This window comes from Staurois parvus, unplaced genomic scaffold, assembly GCF_062004578.1.
Source record: "Staurois parvus isolate SC_StPar_1 unplaced genomic scaffold, SC_StPar_1.0 ptg000715l, whole genome shotgun sequence".
Lineage (NCBI taxonomy): Eukaryota > Metazoa > Chordata > Amphibia > Anura > Ranidae > Staurois > Staurois parvus.
This window is the reverse complement of record NW_028318511.1, coordinates 2,014,525-2,036,607: the sequence shown is the minus strand read 5'-3', so window position 1 is coordinate 2,036,607 and position 22,083 is coordinate 2,014,525. Positions and strand designations below refer to the sequence as shown.

The 22,083-nt window shown below is 39.8% G+C and overlaps 1 protein-coding gene across 4 annotated transcripts in view; it reads right to left on the bottom strand.

Annotated features, from left to right (window-relative positions):
• LOC149445614 (uncharacterized) overlaps positions 1-22,083 on the bottom strand; it is an 86,508-nt gene that overhangs the window by 50,666 nt on the left and 13,759 nt on the right. For all 4 annotated transcript variants that reach the window (XM_089653536.1, XM_089653537.1, XM_089653538.1 and 1 more), the window contains exons 8-24: positions 21,702-21,792; positions 21,514-21,620; positions 21,079-21,295; positions 18,454-18,579; positions 18,252-18,369; positions 16,394-16,532; positions 13,815-13,925; positions 13,278-13,347; positions 12,577-12,714; positions 10,569-10,733; positions 9,309-9,403; positions 8,992-9,118; positions 8,587-8,842; positions 7,003-7,055; positions 5,265-5,365; positions 3,664-3,815; positions 3,431-3,569 (exon numbers count right to left, since the gene is read on the bottom strand). In XM_089653536.1, the coding sequence (XP_089509662.1) occupies positions 3,431-3,569; positions 3,664-3,815; positions 5,265-5,365; positions 7,003-7,055; positions 8,587-8,842; positions 8,992-9,118; positions 9,309-9,403; positions 10,569-10,733; positions 12,577-12,714; positions 13,278-13,347; positions 13,815-13,925; positions 16,394-16,532; positions 18,252-18,369; positions 18,454-18,579; positions 21,079-21,295; positions 21,514-21,620; positions 21,702-21,792 (2,205 nt within the window). The remainder of the gene's footprint in view (positions 1-3,430; positions 3,570-3,663; positions 3,816-5,264; positions 5,366-7,002; positions 7,056-8,586; positions 8,843-8,991; positions 9,119-9,308; positions 9,404-10,568; positions 10,734-12,576; positions 12,715-13,277; positions 13,348-13,814; positions 13,926-16,393; positions 16,533-18,251; positions 18,370-18,453; positions 18,580-21,078; positions 21,296-21,513; positions 21,621-21,701; positions 21,793-22,083) is intronic.

Sequence of the window (22,083 nt, the reverse complement as noted above, 5' to 3'; positions counted from 1 at the left end):
TCCTAAATGCCAAATTCAGGATGGGGAAGGAAAAATCGGAAGAGATTTCTATAAACACTAGGAGCTGAGGTAAGGCCTTGACCTAAAAAACAGATGAAGCTTTTTCTTTTCAGAACCAGTGGCACAATAATGGTAGATTGGTAACTAGGAGAGCTGGAATTTAGAAAAAAAGCTGAATTTAGCCTTTAATGAACCCTTTTTTAAAAAATGAATAGTTATGTTTAATTTTATAGCATACAATGTATTATACAAAATATGTGTAAAAACAAATCTGTTCCTAACTTGCATAAAAAAAAGTTTTGATAACTGTCTCAGTCTCTGAAGCTGTTCTCAGCCTCCAAGCCCTATATGTACATTTTCCCCCTTGCATGTGTATGTGTATGGCTAGCTGCTAAATACCAAACTACAGGCTTGCAAATCAGCAGTTGTACTGATGATAGCCACATCCACTGCAACATCTTGTCATCCCACTGTAGTGAAAGCAGGTACTGTCTACATGAGAGTGGCAACTCTGCTCTGAATCCTGGAGAATCCTGCAGCATCATTGCCACACCATCACAGGAAGCTGCATTAGGTGGACAGTAGCACAATCAACAGGTATTTATGACACTTAAGGAGATTGAAAGTAACTGCAGAATATATATATTATAATTATATGCTGCAGCACAGATTTTTCAAAGTAGGCCACAGATCTAATTTAAGAAGAAGGTTTGGACATAATAGTAATATAATATTGATTATCAGCTTGGCTTTTTTTCAGACGTAACGTAGGGGAACGCAGTTTTGGCACCTCCAACACTTAAAGTATATAATGGCATGGGGTCCTTGGGTGTCCTGAAGGGTTTATTGATGCTGGGTGGGATCTATTTTTGCATGGCAATCTATTTTTTTCTGGGGAGGTCTGTTGTTGCTCGTGGGGGGGGGGGGGCTTATGTTGCTGGGGTCATTTTTTTCTGGAAGGGATCTACTGTTGAGAAAGTGGTCTATTGTTGCTAGAGAGTCCATTGATGTTGGCTGCTGAGAGATCCATTGTTGCGAGGGTCCATTGTTGCTGGGGGAAGTCAATTGTTGCTGGGGGGGTCTATTGCTTGCACATTTAGACCTTAAAATGCTGACTCTGTATCTTCAAGTTGTCAATTGGAGCCATATGATCGAGAGGCAGACAACAGCCAGAAGGTATAGTGAAAATCTCATCTCAGACCTCCCGCAAGAGGGTTCTGACTATCATTAGGGCAGCACAGTAGGTAAATGGTTAGCACTTCTGCCTGTTAGTACTAGGGTCGTTGGCTCAAATTCCAACAATTGCACCACCTGCCTGGAGTTTGCATGTTCTCCCTGTGCCTGTGTGGGTTTCCTCCAGGTACTCTGGTTTCCTCCCACACTCCAAAGACATGCTGGTCGGTGAATTGACTCCTGTCTAAAATAGCCCTAGTATGGATATGTATGAATGTACGTTAGGGACCTTAGATTGTATGCCCCTTGAGGGTTAGGGACTGATGTGAATGTACAATATATATGTAAAGTGCTACATAAATTGACAACGCTATATATGTACCTTGTAATAAATAAAATAAAAAATTATGATCTGGAATCTTGTTTGGAATTACATTAGAATTCCCTAACTGATCATCCTAATAACTATAACACCAACCTTTGAACTAAATTTCGATTAAGGAGTCACTTTGTTCAAATATGAACAGATTCAACATAAAGCTTCCTAGCTATGCCTTAAGTAAGTTTGTACAGTTACTATTATTATTATTATACAGTATTTATATAGCGCCAAAGGGTTTGCTCAGAGCTGTACATTAGCGAGGGGGACAGAACACGAGACAATACAGTACAATACAACACACGAGGGGTTCGAGGGCCCTGCTCTTTCGAGCTTACAATCTAGGAGGGAGGGGATAGTGGTACAGGAGGAAGTGGCTGTGGGGGATGGAGTGGTAGGAGGAATGGAAGAGATTGGTTGTTAGGTGAGGGTGCTGTAGGCTTCCCTGAAGAGACGGGTTTTCAGGGTGCGCCTGAAGGTGAGGAGGGTAGGTGACAGTCTGATGGATTGGGGTAGGGAGTTCCAGAGGATGGGAGAAGTCCTGCAGTCGGGCGTGGGAGGAGGAGACCAGGAAGCTGGAGAGTAGGAGGTCCTGTGAGGAGCGAAGATTACGGGTAGGGTGGTATTTGGGTATCAGGTCAGTTAGGTAGTTTGGGGCAGCGTTGTGAATGGCTTTGTATATCAGAGTATGCTTTGGGCAATCGGGAGCCAGTGAAGGGATTGGCAGAGGGGGGTGGCAGATGTGCTCCAACCTCCAGCGGCTAGACTCATCCACCTCACCAACCGCTCCGGTTGGTGAGGTGGATGAGTCTAGCAGCTGAGTTCAGGATTGACTGGAGTGGGGAGAGCATTTGTTTGGGTAGGCCAGTGAGAAGGGAGTTGCAGTAGTCCAGGCGTGAGATAATGAGGGAGTGTACGAGTTGTTTAGTAGTGTCTGGGGTTAGGAACGTGCGTATCTTGGAGATGTTGCGGAGGTGGAGCCTGCATGACTTTGATAGTGATTGGACATGAGGTTGGAAGGAAAGGTTTGAGTCCAGGGTGACACCCAGGACTTTGGCGTGTGGGGTGGGATTGATGGTGGCGTTGCTAGTCATGATGGAGAGGATGGGGGGGGGCGTGGGCTGGGGGGAACACTAGGAGCTCGGTTTTGGACAGGTTTAACTTGAGGAAATGGAGCGACATCCAGTCTGATATGTCGTTCAGGAGGTGGGCGATGCGGGCGTAGAGTGAGGGGGTGAGGTGAGGGGTGGAGATGTAAATTTGTGTGTCGTCGGCATAGAGGTGATCATTGAAGCCGTGGGAGTGTATCAGTTTGCCAAGGGAGGAGGTGTAGATGGAGAAAAGGAGGGGTCCGAGAACAGAGCTTTGGGGGACTCCAACAGAGAGGGGGAGAGAGGGGGAGGTGGCAGCGTTATAGGTGACGCTGAAGGAGCGTTGGGATAGATAGGAGGAGAACCAGAAGAGAGCGGTGTCCCTGATGCCAAAGGAGTGCTGTTTAGTAAGGAGGAGGGGGAGGTCGACTGTGTCGAAGGCCGCGAAGAGGTCGAGGAGCAGGAGGACTGAGTAGTGGCCATTACTTTGGCGGTTAGCAGGTCGTTAGTGATTTTAAGTAGGGCAGTTTTGGTGGCGTGTAGGGGACGGAAGCCAGACTGTAGTGGATCAAGGAGGTTGTTGTCAGTGAGGTGGGCGCTTAGGCGATTGTAGGCTAAGCACTCAAGGAGCTTGGAAGTGAATGGCAGCAGGGAGATGGGTCTAAGGTTGTTTAGGTCAGTGGGGTCAAGGGAGGGTTTTTTGAGTAAGGGGGTGGTAGCAGTTGAGCTATTATTATTTCTATCATTGTTACCTCCTTACTTAACCAGTTACTTCAAGTTTACTTACTTGAGCCAAGGTATATTCGCAGTCTCCATCAAAGTTGTATGTTTTCCTGTCAAAGGTAAGATAGTGGCCATCTCCATATACAGCACAGGTGGCCATACAAAGCTTGCTATCACAGTCCCACATTCTGTTTTTACAGGTGCTGCAATTAGATAGCGAAGTACATTGTTATTAACGATCAGTGCACAATAAGATGTACTGTATACCTGACATTATGTCATGGTTTTTGGACTTACCAAGTGTTGCATCCAACCCTGATTGTGTCTCCAGGTGAGTAAGGGTTGTTGTTATGGATGCATGGGCACTGTTCCTGTTGCACACATCCTCCATTTCCATCAGCAATCAGTCCATCTGGGCACACACAGCCAGAAATGCATTGTGTGCTATACTGTAATAGAAAAATGATTTTGAAAGACCCCCATACATAATGAATGCCACAAACTATATTTATGCCCAGGTGCCAAAATCTTTTTTAAAAACATATTTTTTTTAACACTAAAAAATACCCATAACCAGTATTATTTGCATCACCACTGGGGAGATTTCTTTTTTCTCCCTTTCACATGACAATGATAGTGTCACCCGGACAGGAAGTGAGGGCATAGCTGCCCACATTCAGCAAGAAAAAGCAAGTAGTTCTAAGCCTTTGCTCACTCTATTAAAAAAAAAATCACCATCAGCCTATATTTTAGGAAAAATATTGCAATTCGTAAAGAAAGCATATTCAACCCAATAAAAAAATGGATTACTGGCTACTTTAGCATACCTATGTTGTATAGTTACTGGCAGAGACAAATCTCTAGATAGGCCACACAAGCCATGGCCTAGGGTGCCAAAGCTACCACCCCTTTTCCCAATGTGTGGGCATTGTTAGTGGCTCCTACACAGCATTGGCACTGTTATTAATGGCTATTTACATAGATAGTATCTAAGCAAATATGTTTCTGCTAATGTCAGTACAGCTCTGACTGTACCCTTGTGGACATGTTTCTGGTAAGTGTCAGGGCTCTTAATTTGGTTTGTTCTATTTTTTAACAGTTACCTAATATTTATTTGTCTTATTTTTTTGTTATGCATTTATTTCAATATTGAATAATTTGTATGTGTTTTGGGGAAATTGGGATGGTTAACACAAGGGATTAGGGAAGAAAATATAAATCTGGCCCCTGTGACTGGTTGTTTTAGATTTTTTAAGGCAATTGCTATGATTGATAAGCCAGTACCAAGAATGTTATCTTGCCCTGCTCTTTCTCTCTTGTTAATACAAGAATAACAAAGTCCTGGATTCTGCTTTGTGAAATTATAATGTACCAGTAATGGCAGCAATAAAGCAAAATACACGGCCAAAGATTTGATATCATGGACATTTCCTGAAGTCAACATTCCCAGGGTATGAGCATTGCTTACAGAGCGCCAATAGATCTCACAGATTGACACAAGTACCCATATTCTTTTACTTTTCTACCAACACATTAGCTATATCATGCAGTCCACTGCACTTAAGTAAATAACCTATAGCCATGGAAACGTGTGGTGAAGAAGTATGGAAGCTACCATTGCTGTTCTCTGGCTGTCATCTAAAGGCTTCAGTACTTTATAAGTCACTAATGTGCACAGTTTAAACAATCTTCACTTTGATTTTCCTTGACCTTCATGCTCATTCTGAGTCAATGTCTTAATGTAACTAAGCCAGTCAGGCAACTAACAATTTTAAAAGGAAGTCACCAATGTCATCTTCTACATTTTTCCCAATTACTGTATCATGTAACTATAATGTAAGGACCAGCTAGCATTAAAAAACAACATATTTTAAAGGTTTCCCGGGGGGATTACATACACAGTTCATGTCCAAGGTCTGGCAACTCTTTTGGCATTCGGATCCCTTTGTGCCGGCAGGTTGATTAGCACAGTCGAAGTACGTCATAGGGGACTGACAAGCTGCAGAAAAATATCACAACAAATTAATACTTGACAACATATTTCTAAAAATTACAATGCATCTTTCCATTCCTTAAACATCTACACATAGCAGCTAACTCTTGATAATCTAATTCATTTGCACCATCCTTTCTGCAAAACATGCAGCCTAAGACTGACCAGCATGATTTTTAATATGCTAATTTAGACTTTTTCTCAAAAGTCAACAGCTGAGCCCTTATCTCCATCTCAAACCACTAACAACACTGCTAACATTTGCAGAGAACAGTGACACACAACATCCATATGAAGGGCAGAGGGGTCTATGACATTGTGTCTGTGATTGACTGCCTGGCCTCACTTTCTCTGTACTGTGTGAGAAGTGGATCGGTGGCACCCACAATAGAAGGTTTTTTTATTCACTTGTATGCTGATTTTGTCATACATAGCAGATTTTTTTAGAACATTGATGAAGAAAAGGGTTGCATTAAAACTTAATTACAAAAACCAGTGGAACAAGTATATTCAAAGACAATTTTTTTTTTTGGATAGAGAAGGGACTGGTTAGATCTGTAAAGGATTTTTCCATCTGTATCTCATTGAGAAAAATTACCTTCACATCTGTCATACACACAACAAGAAGTGAGATGAAATTTCTCCCAGATAAATATTACTGGACAAGTCTTCACTCTGGAAGATTTACCCTGTATTCTTGTTCTAGCAGCAGCTTAACGTTTTGGATTTCATTTCACTTTCAGTCATAAAAACATAGGAGAGTGGAGATAAAGACCAAGTGGTCCATTGAATCTACCTTTTTTTTTTTTGCTGTTTTTTTTGTTTGGTTTTGTGTTATTTTGTTTATTCTGAGTATAGTTCTTAATTTGCCCTGCAAAGAAGTTTAAATGAGCTTGCTGTTGTCTCAACTTCTGCTGGAAGTTTGTTCCAGACACCAACTACTCTTTCAGTACTACTGACAAAGGGGTAGATTTACTAAAACTGAAGAGTGCAAAATATTGTGCATAGGTTTCAGGTTTTATTGCCAAAGCCTAACCCCTTCCCACTGCCACATCCCGGCCCTTTAAGATGTTCTTGACACCGGGAGGTAGATGCAGGCTTTCTGATCATGTAACCACCGTAATTGGCTGCCACAGCGGTCACATGATCAGAAAGCTCCCAATGGCAAGTAGACGTTGGGAGCTTTCCATTACCCACTGGTAGCTGTGCCAGGAGTGAGCAGGGCATGCGCTCTCAGTACAGCATTGTTGGCCTTTCAGCATTACAGCCTGCCCGCTGAGAGGCCGCATATATGTATACGGCCGGCGGGAAGAGGTTAATTGAACAAGCTGAAGTTAGAAGCAGATTGGCTACCATGCACAGCTCACTAGATTTTGAGTGCGCCAGATTTAGTAAATCTACCCCATAGTCACCAGGGCACAGACAGAGGGTGAATTTTACAATGGTTCAGTTAATTTCCTACTGTGTCCAAAACTAAAACGTTTTGGCTTTAGATGCACGTTAACAGTCTTATGTTATCTAATTTGTCATTATTTATTTTCAAACAGACTATATTCTTAAAATTTTATAATTAATAGAAGCTTTTTGAGGCAAAAACAATGTTATTCCATATTGTTAAATCAAGATTAGATACATATACATACCTTTCACTTGGGGTGCTTTTCCAATGCAGTCCAGTTTGCCCATTGTACATGTGCTGAAATATTTAAATTAACAAGTTAAAATTGATATATTCTTGATGTAGGTACATTTTGGGACAGATTTGGCTCCAGTAGCATAATGTTTATATAAGCTGATTTAACGTAGGGTAATGATCTTTTACCATTCACAAAAAAAAACATATTTTGGGCACACAAAATTATATACTGTCTCATACACATGTGTACATGATGGTATATGTATACACAGCCTTTAAACATGTATCTTTAATATGATTAGTCTTGATTTTTTGCACACCTGAACATGAGAGCAGAAACAGCAACACCGTGGGGGAGACAGGGGCGGACTTACCATTTGGAAACTCGGGCTCTGCCTGAGGACCCGGGGTTAGTAGGGGACCCCATGAGATGCCCCGGTACCTTTTTCATAGGCTTTTTTGAGTTTGGGCAAGGACACAGGGGCCCCATGGTCCCCTATGCCCGGAGGCCCCATGAGTTGTCAGTCCGCCCCTGGGGGGAGATTTACTAAAGCTAGTTCACTCAGAATCTGGTGCACCGGTGCATGGTAGCCAATCAGCTTCTAACCTCAGCTTGTTCAATTAAGCTTTAGCAATAAAACCTGTAAGCTCATTGGCCTCCATGAAGAAGTGCACAAGATTCTGAGTGAACCAGCTTTAGTACATAAACCTCTGTGAGCCAATCATACTACTACATTACACAGTGCAATCATCCTAACGTAATGGGGGGCACTGGAAGGAGAGGCATTTTAGAGAAGTTTTCAAGAGGTGGGAGAGCACATGCAAGCCTTTACCCGTGTGGCAATTGCCATTTATAGTCCTATAAACTGTGGTATCACCCTCTGGTTACACAGTATTAAAGGTTTATGGAAATCATAAGAATAGCCGAATTGAATTAACCGCTTCCCGACCGCCCTATAGCAGAACAACCAATTAATTTACATGTATTGATATTTTTGTTTAGCAAAGACATGTAGCAGAATACATTTTGGCCTAAATTTATGATGAAATTTGATTTTGTAAATTTTTTTACTGGATATGTTTTATAGCAAAAAGTCAAAAATATTGTTTTTTTTACCAAATTTGTTGGTCTTTTTTTTTTTATAGCGAAAAAAATTAAAAATGCAGAGGTGATCAAATACCACTGAAGGAAAGCTCTATTTGTGGGGAAAAAAGGACAGAAATTTCATTTGGGTGCAGCATTGCATGACCGCGCAATTGTCAGTTAAAATAAAGCAGCACCGTAAATGGCCTGGCTGGGAAGGGGGGGGGGGGGGAAATTCTTTGGAGGGCAAGTGGTTAAACATGACTTGGCAGGAAAAAATAAATTTCAGTACATTTCCTACTGGGTATTAAAGTGCTTGGCTATGGTTAAATTATAACATATCTTATTTGATTTTATTAGAATTAAAGATAACTCCCACTTCAGTTTAAAAAGAGGCATCCTAAATAATTTGACAAGAAATGTCTCCATTCTAAATATCACAAAATATCCAAGATATTCACAGAACCGAAAAAAAAACAACTCATATACTATGAATGAAATACTTACCACTGAGCCCCATTGTCATGAACCACTTCACCGGGTGGCACTGCAGTTCCCTTGTAATAGCAAGGACAAGCTGACCGAAGTACGCATACGCCACTGTCATCCATGTATGTGCCGTTTTGACAGACACAGCCATCAATGGGTATGAAAGAGATATCACAGGTGAGGTCAGGGTCACTCAGGGAGCGGCACGTTGGCTGGCAAGTTCTGACATGGTAACTGTAAGTCAGGGACTTGGGGCAGGTATTTGTGTACAGTTCTAAAGTTTAAACAGAAAAAAATCTTTTTATACTACATATTTATATAGGGCCAAATGCGCATTTAGCACCTCTACAGCAAGAACAGAATCTTACTGCTGTCAGGGCTAAATGTATCTCTTTTTTCTTCTAGTAATTCCTAAATACTTACGGCATACGTTCTTTCTCCATCCTTTCAGATAGACTCCCATTGCAGCACAAGCGTGTACGTAAGAAGACAGGGCGGCACACATGCAATCCTCACTCTTCTCGCAGTTACATGAATCAAACATACACCTCTGCAGGAACAGAAGTATTGTTGACATTATTTATCTATAAAGCCCTGGTTATTAGCACTGGTACCATTTCAGCTTGACAGTTGACAACCAGCCCCCCCCCCCCCCCCCCCCCACACACACACGCACACATCTTCAGATTAATATATTACTATAGTGAGTGGAATAAGGAAGAAATGGGCGAAAAGCATACCGCTCTGTAGGGGTCTGGATTGACTGATGATTGGCAAGCTGCAAATGGTCCAGTAGGGTCATTAAGCATTGAACACCAATGAGATGCATATTGCTCTGTAGATAAAAAATAAGGAAAGTTAATACAATAAACTCATATCAACAATACAAATCACAATAAAATGTATTTAGAGCTTAGTTTAAACATTTGTTTACATGTGCACAGACTATGGTGAATTTTTATTTAAATGTCTACATTTTCCATATTTTTATTACATTTATCAAAGTCTGTTGTTTTCAATAAATCATATCATGGGCAGCTTTTATAAATTAAAGTCTAAGTGGTAAAGATGTAGGGGGAAAACTAATTTTGGCTATGATAAATCAAAGTAAATTTTTTAGTATGGGGCATGGGAGCAGGTGGCCAATGTTGCTACACATTTTAGGTATGGGGTGGGTGCAGTGTGTTAAATAAAAGTCCTGCTTGCTGTATATTGGAGAGGGGTACCAAAAAAAAAAAAAAGCACAAATTACCTAGAGTATTATGGTAACAATGTGCCACACCTAACGTATACAGATGTGAAGGGGCCTTATGATTTATGGTAGTAATCAAAGAGTAGTGCACCAAAATACTAGAAAATGCACTTTTATTGTCATATAAAGACAAGTGGATGCCTAGAACGCAAGGTATATACAGATTATAGCAGCAGGTCAAGACACTACATACAGTATGTGTATGACAAAGTAACAATATACAAGAGAGTTTACTCCAACAAACCAGCACAGAGGAGGGGAAAAAGAGGTCTCTTCATTTGTAAAGAGGTCTCTTAAAATGTTTTGGGGTACTGGACCCCTTCATCAGGAAAGTCTGTTCTGATAAGACTGCACCTCTTATTGGAGTGTTAGCATCCATTTTTGCTTTTGCTTCTGAATGATGTATATAAGTTAAAGGTGTGCTAGGGGTAATCTTTATCATAAGGGGCCTTATAGTTTCACCCTTCTGACATAACCTGTGGCTATGCATGCACAATGCCAAATTTTTTACATGGCATATACCAGACCAGGCAATGCCAACCAGCTACTTGGGGTAAAGAGAAGAGCCACTACACACAATAGCATGGTTTATACTTGCACTACATATCTCTCATCCAAGTTAGGTACCTTACACAAACAGTTTATATTGTAAATTCTTTAGCATTTTTTGTAACTAAGAGCAGACAAAGGGTTTGATTAACCTACATTATAGAGGAAAAACATATCTGAGTTGGAGACAAAGACTTACCATTTTCAATGCTAAGAGAGCAAGGGTCCTCAAAATTGGTTTTAGCATTAGAACAGCTAGCTTGGGTCTTCCAGGTGTTGGCAAATGCTGCAGCACTTCCTTCAACCACTCCACTGAGTATCTGGAAATCATCCGCTTGAATGTTGTTGAAGTTTCCACAAAGACCTATAGTACAAAACAGTTATTATTGTCAAACACTTCAGTTTAACAAAAGGACACCAAATGTTTAGCTTTTCATGCTATTTTAGTTTCAGATTAATACTTGAAAACTATCTTTGAAAGATCAGGTTAGTCAGGGGCTGACTTTCATTCTGAATGAGTCTAGTGACCCCTAGTGTAAGTGCTTTAGTCTGTATCTTTGCTGCTAAAGCTGAATGCCAAGCACAAAAAAATATATATTCTTAAATAGCTACAAAGGATATAAATGCACTTTATGTGCATAATATACATTTTCAAACCCATATATTCCCTTGTAAATATAGCAGTGACATCATCATTGTGCTGCACATAGACTGCAAAGAGCAGAGCTGTACATGGGGCACAGAAGGCTCACCCACTACAGGCTGCCTGAAGAAAACTACAGGGGGTGACTACAAGACCAGTCACCCTGCATGAGAAGAGAGAAAAGCAGGAACTGTTCTTTATTACAGGGAACTCCGTCATAGAGGCAAAGATGCAATGTAGAGGATTTGTTTCAAGCTGGGTTTCTGCCCATGTGTGGCAGAAACACATAAAAACAATACACATACTGCTTGTATTCAGACAATATTTATTTTGCCTTGAGTTCAGCGTTATAGTAAATCTGCACTTTAACCATTCAGGCAAAGAAACAGGTTTTCTTTATTCCTGCACTCCTTCCCAGCAAATACTTTTTCTTTGCTCCCATGACACTCCAGCCATGGGACATACCTGATACCTCTTTTTTTTTTTTTATAGAGGGACATGCTGCTCCCATATCTGACAGTGCTGGACCAAACAGCTCTACTATACATAATCCTGGTGACTTGTAGTGCACCCAGGACAATCCTCACTCCTGCCAACTGAATGGAGCAATGGGGGAGAAAGAAAGGTGAGTGTTAGCTACTGGGGCAGGCTAACTTGACCTTCTTTTTTGGACAGTAAAACAATTACTCTCTGTGTTGGGCAGGTGAGGAGAATGGGAGGGATTTAGTGGTTTAACAAAAGACAAATTGGAAGGGCTGACACCATTTCTTGCTATTTCAATCCACAAAAAGGCTCTGCGCTGTCAGTCCACAACAGTAAATGAGTTGCTGTGTGCAGATCAACAGGACATTTTCTGCACTTCCAAGGTCTATAAAAAGTCATGCATGCATTTCAAAGATATACAGCAAATGTTATTTAACCGACATACATTTAACCCATTCACGTTGGCGCCTCCCGGTCCTTTAAGGGTTTCAGAAGCCGGGAGGTGGGGTTTAGGGTCATGTGACCGCCGTGACACGCTGTCATGGCGGTCACATGATCGGGAAAGGTCCCAATCGAAAGAGGAGAACGGGACCTTTCCGTGAGTACCGGACATGTGTGCTGGGAGCACGCAGGGCACGCGCCCTCAGCTCATATGTTTTTTTTTAATAGAACACAAATGTGCGGCCAGACGCCGGGAGGCCGCAAATTTGCGTTCGGCCAGCATGAAGAGGTTAAAAAAAAAGGCTATGGTCACTAGTAGTGTCTGATGGAACTTTAAAGGGATCTTGTCATAAGATATTGCCTTCCACCCAATGCTTGGGGATTGCTCTGGCTAAATTTCCAAAGCAACGCTAATTCTAAAACAGATGTGTGCTGCATCACGCACAGCAGCAAGCCTGCCAAACATGTGTCAGTACGCAAGCTCCTTTGATTGGAGAAGTCCCACAGTTGGTGGCAAGTGTCAGTGCAGGGCATGACATTTTCTTTGGTTTCTTGTCAGTTTTCCTTTCTGTATGCCTGTCTAGCCGGAGAGACATACTGCATATAAATATGTGTACATATTCTATTCATTGTTACTCACCGCATACTTGGCTCTTGTAGGAGGGATCAGCATTGATATAAAGCTGCATAGTTGGGGTGAGTTGGATTTGGAGTTGGATTCCAATCTTGGTTTGTACAATGATGTAAAATGATGATGGTTGGAAAATAGTAACACTGGCTGTGGATCAAACATATATATTTATATGGATTAATGCACAGAAAATAATTTAGTGGGTCATTTATAACAGTATGTATGTTAGAGGGTTGCTCTAAGAGATGCATAGTTATTCTCCTGCTGGAGATTCTCATAATTCATGGCTCTCGTCGAGGCAATTGGATGATTTGTAGCTCCAATCAGGAGGGAGAAGGGTGTGAAGAGGGGCAAAAAAGAGAGGTAAATAATGGTGTTTGCACATAGGCAAGTACCTGAAGAGAGTTATCACTCCTTCATATTATTAACAGCACGCAGAGGTAACAGCTCTATTTTTAACACCTTCATTTACATTTTATTTTTTTAAAAGACCTAATATACTATCATAAATGTGTGCTAAGCATTATGGATACTGTAAGTCAGTGACATTATAAGTGGTTCTGTCTATGAAGGGTTTTGTAAATAGGAAGATTAATGTGTCTGAGAATAAGAACCTGATGATGTGAAACTAATACAAAACTAATTGGGTACATTCTTTCCTTAGTTTGCATGGTATGAACTTATATTAGTATCAGGGCTTTGTAACATACCTGTAGAGACTGGTAACTGAGTGTACATTGAGTTGACATAGACACTGCCACATGGTTTGATGTAGATTACCTGTTATGAGATTATGAGATGAAAAAAGCAAAATAAATTATATGCATACTGTATACATATCCATTGTTGCAGGTTTTTTTTTATTTCATTATCTAATTCAAGCTTTCTTAACCAGGGTTTCATGGAACCCTGGGGTTCCTCCAGAGGTTTTCAGGGGTTCATTGAGCAAGGAGCAATGTCTGCCACTCAAATAAGTTTCCAGCTGACACCATTAATCCATTTACCTATTTGTAAGGGGGGGGGGGTTTCTTCTCAATGATTACAAGTGTAAGGAGAATTCTTCCCACTGACCATCACACTAAAGTATCATGAGTTCTGGATATACATAATTTTAGCAGTTGTTCCCTGAGACTGGAAAGTTATTTCAAGGGTTTCTCTGTGTTGAAAAGGTTGAGAAAGACTGATCTAATGACTGGGTATAATGTACAGTATCACCAAAACAAGTGGTATTATGCCATAGAACTTACATCTTCTCCATCATTTAAATTGAGGGCAACGCTCTTTAAACAGGTCTCGGTTTTGGAAAGACCACAATTCAACAATTCTCCCAGAACACTAAATTTGTTGTTGTTGCAAGTCTACAAAAAAAAGAGGATTGCATTAATGGTTACCCAAGAATGAAGGAAGCCATACTGCAAATGCAGACACACTGAACAATAAGATATTTTCCAAGAAATAAAATGAATGATTCATATGTGTTTTTAGTAAGTTAGATATATTTATAACACATGAAAAAAAAAAAAAATTATATATATATATATATATATACTATATTGCCAAAAGTATTGGGACACCTTCCTTTACACGCGCATGAACTTTAATCCCAGTCTTAGTCCGTAGGGTTCAGTATTGAGTTGGCCCACCCTTTGCAGCTATAATAGCCTTAACTCTTCTGAGAATACTGTCTACAAGGTTTAGGAGTGTGTCTATGGGAATGTTTGGCCATTCTTCCAGAAGTGCATTTGTGAGGTCAGGCACTGATGTTGGACAAGAAGCCTGGCTTGCAGTCTCCACTCTAATTCATCCCAAAGGAGTTCAATCGAGTTGAGGTCAGGACTCTCTGCAGACCAGTCAAGTTCCCCCATCCCAAACCTGCTCTAGAGTCTAGTGGTGGTTTGCTTTACACCACTGCATCTGACGCTTTGCATTGCACTTGGTGATGTAAGGCTTGGATACAGCTGCTCGGCCATGGAAACCCATTCCATGAAGCTCTTTACACACTGTTGTGCTAATCTAAAGGTCTTTAGCTATTGACTCTGCAGACAGTTTGTGACTTCCTGACACCTGTGGTCATGGAGATGATTGGAACCCAATGATTTGGAGGGGTGTCCCAATACGTTTGGCAATTTAGTGTATATATGTATATATTTTATAATCAGTGTGCAGAACGTGTTCAGCTGAAGCAGCCTAAGCCCTGGCTCACACTGAATGTGGCTTTGAAATCTCACTACTTCAGCTGATCAATGCAATTTCATGTGTTGCTTGCCAACATCTGTGTATCTTTATGCACATATGTCAATGCAAGTCGCGCATTAAATCGCAAAAAATAGTGGAGGAACCTTTTTCAAAACTGGAGCAATTTTCACCGATTTGAACAGTTCCATAGGCACAAATAACGTGCACCTTGTCATGCGATTTTGAACTGTCAAATCGTCTGACATTTCGCATTGGTCTGAATGGGGACTAAAATCTTGTTTACAGCTACATCCATTTCAAATAAGATATTTATTCAGTACTTCCAGATTATGACAGTGCTTTAAAGGAACCCAGTTACTTAGTTACCAATGGGAATCTGTAATATTCAGAATTTTTATAACAGTACAGTCCTAGCTCTCTGGGCTTACTTGAATTTTATCTACTTACATATTCTCCCTGCTAGAACAAAGGAGTCATTCTGGGCCTTAATCTGTAAGACCACCAGAGAGGTTTTGCCATCTCCTGGTTAAGCTTATTGCTAACAGAAGACACATATATTTGAAATAATAAAAGTATTGGTAGGGTTGCATGAAAGAAATAAAAGGATGAGTTTCATTACTGCTTTTCATCATCCACTGGGGCCTGAGAATGGGATGACATTTTAGCTCTGACAGGTAGAAAATACATTTGAATAACAACACATACAACTAAGCCCTCAGAAGAATATCACAACATAAAAGTTTAACAAATTGTCCTTAGTTGTCTTATTTAAGAGCCGAAGAAAGCTGCCTAAAGCTTGTTAATTGCTTTGTAAATGTTTGCTAAAATGGTTCCCCTTCAGACTGGCAATTCCAAGCCAAGAAAACAAATACCTATGGGTTTAGAATTTTATAAAGGTGAACTTGCGCTTTAAAACTGTACTAGTTTCAGATACTAAACTGTTGACAAACCCTATGACAAACATTCATCTATAATCATGCATGATCAATGGGTTCTCGGGACTTTGAAAACTGTTGTTATAGATTATTTTTATTCTTAAAAAATATATCATATAAAAAATAAAATTGTCTTCCTTACCACTCTAAATTATGATCAGTACATCTTAAACTGTCTTGGAAATATCTGAAAGGTTCATTCATTTGATGGCATAAAATGTAACCAGTAAATTTGTAAGAAAATGTATAACAAATTTCTACAACCTACAATAGTTGTTAAAAGAATTTGTACATTATTGACATCCCTTATCCAAATGCTAAGTGCCTGCTTGTGATGGCTCATCTATTGGTTTAAATACTTTCTGTGACCCTATCACAGAACAATTATGCAGATTAGAAATTTCAACATTGCTTCAATCTACTCTGGTGCTGCATTCTTTTTTCAAGCTAGTGACTCGAAGTAAGTCAGACAGCCAGGTTCTAGCACTGGAAGTGTTCACAGGAGTCTAAATAGTTTCAACACAACAGCACATAGAACATCTTGATTTAGTACCTGACATTATCTGAAAGGATATTATGTTAATCAGTCATTCTGTGTTAAGACACCACCATTTTTCCATGCATGACAAGGAAGACTGTTTCCTGTAGTTTTTTTTTCTTTTTGAACTTTGTATCATAGTGCTAGCTTTACATACCTTAGACAGGACATAGGAGCAATCACCAAAGAAGTTATAACGTGAGGTATCAAAAGAGGTGATATGAGAACCTCCCTCAATTGCACAGGTTCCTGGACAGTTGTTTTCCAAACAGTTCCATTTTCCTTCAACACAGGTGCTAAAAAAAATAACATAAATGTTAGCAAATAGTATTATATAATGTCTGTTTAAGGTTGTAGAGGAAACATTTCAACACAGAAGTAAATCCAACTTAAAAGCCAACTTAAATTTGAAGCTGTCAGGCCAGCTTCTTGGCTAGTTTCTTGTACCAATCAGACTAACCTACACACCCCACCTCTGCAATTATAGCTTCACACCAACCCCATTAGAACCTGGAATACAGTGGTGGTCAGTAAACCCACACTTGATTTTCCTGGATGGGCTCAAGATGCCAAGTTGACAGAATCCAAATTCCTGTCCAAACTCTCCTACTATCTTATTTCATTAAGAATTGAGGGTAAAAGGGGTAGGGTGTGAATTTATCACCATTCAAAAAGTGAATATTCTTTGAATCTCCTCTATTAGTACTAAAAAACAGGAACCCCCTTGCAAATTTTTATTTTTGATTTCGCAAGACTCCTTCATGGCTGGCCTTTATGTTTCCTGGTGCCTCCCCCAGGTGGAGGAGGTATTTGGTGGACATATCCTAAAATAAACAAAATTGGGAATCCATATAACCTTGCATAGAGATGACCACCCTCAAACCTATTAGGTGTAATCCTCTGCAGTACTTCATGATACACTTTTTCATCAAACCTTACACAAATAGTGTTACCACATTTACTATATACCACCAAAAGCCTTATCCTTAGATACTGGAAACAGAAAATATGTCCAACTGTTTTAGATTAGAAGACACAAGTAAATAAGGTCATAGAGTCTGTTTACATCCCAGGATAAAACGTTTATGGCATTTGGTCTGGCTTGATACATATATTACTCCTCAATGGTTAATACAGCATTATAGCCACTGAAAATATGACTAGCCCTGGCCTTTATTGGTTGGGTTTTGTAACTCTGCAGTCTGCATTAAAGATATGGATATGTCCTTTACTTATTGAAATGAGGTATGAACGGTAGTACATTGTATAGAGAATGTCCAGGCAGACTCAGCCTGTATCTTCCACTGTTACACCTCCAAAAGCATTGCAGAGGAAATATTAACTTACTATTTATCAATGACTACCATAACTCTTGTCTCCCCTCCCCTTTGGCTTCCTCTTCTTATCTCTTCTGGAATTAGCATTACACTTTGGAGGCCCTAATGTTTGAATGTGTAGCAAGGAAGCAAAGGTAATATGAATGTATACGTTAATCTCTTTATATATAGACTGTGCACTTTGCAAGTGCAGTTGCACTCATTTTCCTTAGTAAATGTAAATGTGGTAAAGCTTCACTTTGTAAAATATACTCAATCAGGTGCAACAAAAAAAAAATTTTCTTGCACATTATTGGATGATGGAAATCAGAAGAGCTTTACCACATTTACTATGCTCTGGAAATAATTAGTGCAACTGCACTTGCAAAGAGCACAGACGATTTGCTTTTAGTAAATGCACCCCTTTGATGGTCATTTGTTTCTCTGGCTTATTGTATTGCACAAACGAAAAACACAAAATCCCCCCACCAACTTCCAATGGGGCACCACAGGCTTGGCAACAGCTATCTTCCCTCCCAGATCAATCCTTGCGCTTCCTGGGGCTCTTTGTCACACTATACTGTATATAGCAATATATACTGTATATATACATATATATTTAATCTTATTAGGGTTGTGCCCTGTATATGATAGGACAGATTATTATATATATAATAAAACTAATAGATTAGAACTTACCATGCCTGACATTGGGCAGAGTATCCTGTTCCTGAGTGATAGACTTTTCCATTGTATGTACAGGAACACCTCTGTACAGGGATGCAGCCAGAATTGTTAATGTCATCAAAGACAGTCCCTAAAAAAGAATATGCTCACAATAAGTAATGCAATTATTAACCCATTAAGCAAATCTTAATCCAATACCAAACAAGGCATTCACCTGCTGGACAGAAGCAACCATCGACGCAGTGGGTATCACAAACTGATGCACGGTCAGGATTGGTACAGGTGTTGGGGCAGAAACTTCCACACTCTCTGTATTCAAGGTTATAGCTACACTGAAGGGCTGCAATAAAAAAATACAAGCTTTTACCCAATGAAAGCACACAGGTTAATTTACTAACTTCACAACAATTTTAAAAGGAAGTATAGAATGTCAGTCTCTTGGAAGGGAATGTGGAATGGTTTTGTGCCTTGAAATGGTTTAAAAATGCAGACATGAAATATGAACAAAGCATATCCCTCTGTAGAAATAGGTGTGTCCCTTCTCTCCAATCTGCTCTCAGAGCTCTCTTCACTGAGCCTCTGCAGTGTGTAACTTAAGCTCCCCGCCCCCCGCTTTCTGAAGGCTCAGAGAAGCTGTATAAATTCTGGACTTTGAACGAATGTAGAGAAGAGAAGACAGCAGATAAACAGATATACCTTATGTAAGAGGATTTGTTTCATCTATGGGTATCACCTGAGGTCATACACTTCATTGGGTATATGTAAGGGTTTACAATTACTTTAATTATGATTTCCAGATAACAGGTGGCACACTTAAGTGTGGATTTATAAAAGACTGTGCACTTTGCAAGTGCAGATGCACTATTTTCCCCAGAGTTTAGGAAATCTTGTCAAGCTCTGCTGATTTCCATCACCCAATCGTGTGAAAGCAAAAATGCTTTTCTTGCACCTGTTTGGGTATTCTTTAAAAAATTAAGCTTCACCACATTCACTAAGGTTGTAAAGTACACCATCTGTATGCCTTTAGTAAATCCACCCCTTTGTCTCTTAACATGTTTATCAGACTAATCACAACTGTTTTACTAAAAAAGCTCCAGTTATTTCCACAGCTCAGAATCTGAAACTCAGATTATACACAGGACCAGTTTGAAAGATAAAAATGCTGCAAGGCTCTCTTTAAAAATCATAATGCTCAAAGAATTTGATGTGATGGGTACACCCTTTATTACCTGTTTGTAAACTAAAGATGTAATAAAAATAGTTTAAAAAATTAATATTTTGTATATGGCTGACCTATTTGAGGGTGGAGATGTGAAATGTACACCAATCAACCCTAGCATTATGACCAATACCAGGTAAAGTGAATAACCTTGATTATCCCATTACTATATCACCCGAAGGTGGGTAAATCCAAAACTGTAGCTCTTTGATATTTTCCTGGTCGGCAGTGTTTAGGATCTGCCAACAGTAGCCCAAGAATCTAAAACCAGCAAACTGATGACAGGGTCATGAATGGCGAAAGCTCATTGATGCACATGCAGAGCGAAGGCTGGCCTGTGTAGTCTGATCCAATAGAAGAGCTAAAATTGCTGTAGAGTTAATGCTGGTTCCAATAGAAAGGTGTCAAAACACAAAGTACATCCTGGTTTGTTGCTTATGGGGCTGGGTAGCCACATACTAGTCACACTTCTCCACAGCCAAAATTGCCTACAATGTGTACATGAGCATCAAAACTGTACCACAGAGCAGTGGAAGAAGGCCTTGTCTGATGAATCATGATTTCTTTCACTTCATGTGGATTTCTGGGTGCATGTAAATCACCTACCTGGGGAAAAGATGGCACCAGGATGCACTATGAGAATAAGGCAAGTCAACGAAGTCAGTGATCTGCTAGTGATGGCTTAGTGACAAATACCACAGCATACCTTCAGAGGTCTAGTGGCATCCATGCCTTGAGGGTCAGGGCTGGTTTGGTGATAAAAGGGGGGCTGACTTAATATTAGGTGGATGGTCATGTTGGTGGGTGGTCATAATGTAATGGCTGATTGGTGATTATTTAACTGCTGGGAAGGTACCATGTATATATGAAGCTGTTAAAGAGAGGTTTTATATATGGCTGCTGTGGAAGGTTGAGAACTGATTCTAAGGTTGTTGTGCAGGTAGGGGAAAATGAACTGTATATATATCAGCTACAGTATGTGGAAAGAAGCAGAAGCAAATTGTCTTTTAGATAGCAGTGGAGGTTAAAAACAAAGTATAGTAAAAAAAACAAACAAAAAAAAGTATAGTAAGGAGTGTGAGAACTGTAAATAAGGATGATATGGGGGCTCCAATGAAAAAAAGTCATCCAAGAAGCGCTGGGTCTTTGGTATAAGTTATGCAAAATAGGGAGAGGGTAAGAGCTCACTGACTCACATTTGGGCTGCTCAGGACAGACAAAGCTACCCTCCAGTGGGTACCCCAGCAGGTTACCAAAAAAAATGCATACATGGACAGAGCGCCAGAAAAAAAAGATAAAATAATCCAATTTCATTTATAGAATTGTACTAAAAGACCTCCAATGCATTTCTGTAACTGTTCTGTGTGAAATGTGTTGGGTGACCTTTGAACAGTACCAATAAATTAAATTGGACTCATTACTCTTTTGGTCTGGAGCTCCTTCCATGTATGCATGTTTTTTATGGGGGTGTGGAGAAGTTGTACATTTTGCGGAAGAGACCTGCATATATGTCAGATTAAAACTACATGGTTCCTGGCTTCTTATTTTTTAAGAGGTGACTCCCAGATTTTTTAAAGTGCAGATAGTAAAATTAAAGTAACGCTACATAGGAAGACTTACGGCATAGTGTATCAGTTCTCCAGTTGCCGGGTTTCCCTCCAGCATGGGCGCATTGCCTAGAATACTCAGTAAAGGTGTTACAAAGACAAAAGCCAGTTGCATCTTTAGCACATCGACAAAGATCCTGTACACATGCATTAATGTACTGAGTGGGGTCTACAAGGCGGTTGCAAGATAAAAATGGTGAGCTGGTTAGGATCACTTCACACATTTTTCTCTGTAAGGAGAAAAAAAATAATTATTAGGTCAGTGTTCTAATACATAATTGATTGAATATTATAAATAGAATATAATGTTGGCATAAAAGAATATGTGCACATACAGAACAATGGAATAATTATATATTTTAACTTGGTAAAGTCTGTTCTAAACTTCAGGATCGCTTTATCAACTAATAAATATCCATAATTATACCATATTAGGATAAGTTCTTACAGAATCTGTGCAGTTGTCCAGGGGCTGGATGGTCAGGTCTTGACAAATTTCTGTTGGTCCATTCAACTTTTGCTTGTTTCCATACTGGATGGGTGTCATTTGAGCATCTAAATAACAAAAAATACTTTTGGTACCTCATCTCTCAGTAACATATTTCAAATCTTAAATTAAGATTTTAGCTTACGTACTGTTTAAAATAAATTCATTGTACATGGGAAAGCCATTGAAGTCACCGCACAAACCACAAGTCTTATTGGCAAACTTTGGATCCAGCTCCAGCTAAAAAAGAGAAACGCTAATTTAGATTTTGTTGAAATGCAAAAAAAAATAACCAACATCACTATATACATTATAATATGTATAATATAGACCAGCTTTTTTTAAGTATGGTGCCATGGAACCATGGAGTGTCATCTAGGTTTGTCATGGGTGCTTTGGCAAAATGCCTAAAAAACTGCCCCAAATTGCCTCAAAATTGTTAGCAAACCTGCAGAAGAATCAAGCCTGCCTTTTTTGTTACGCAATGCAACAGATTTTTGTTGTTCAGCGTTACAACCTTGGGCACCGTGT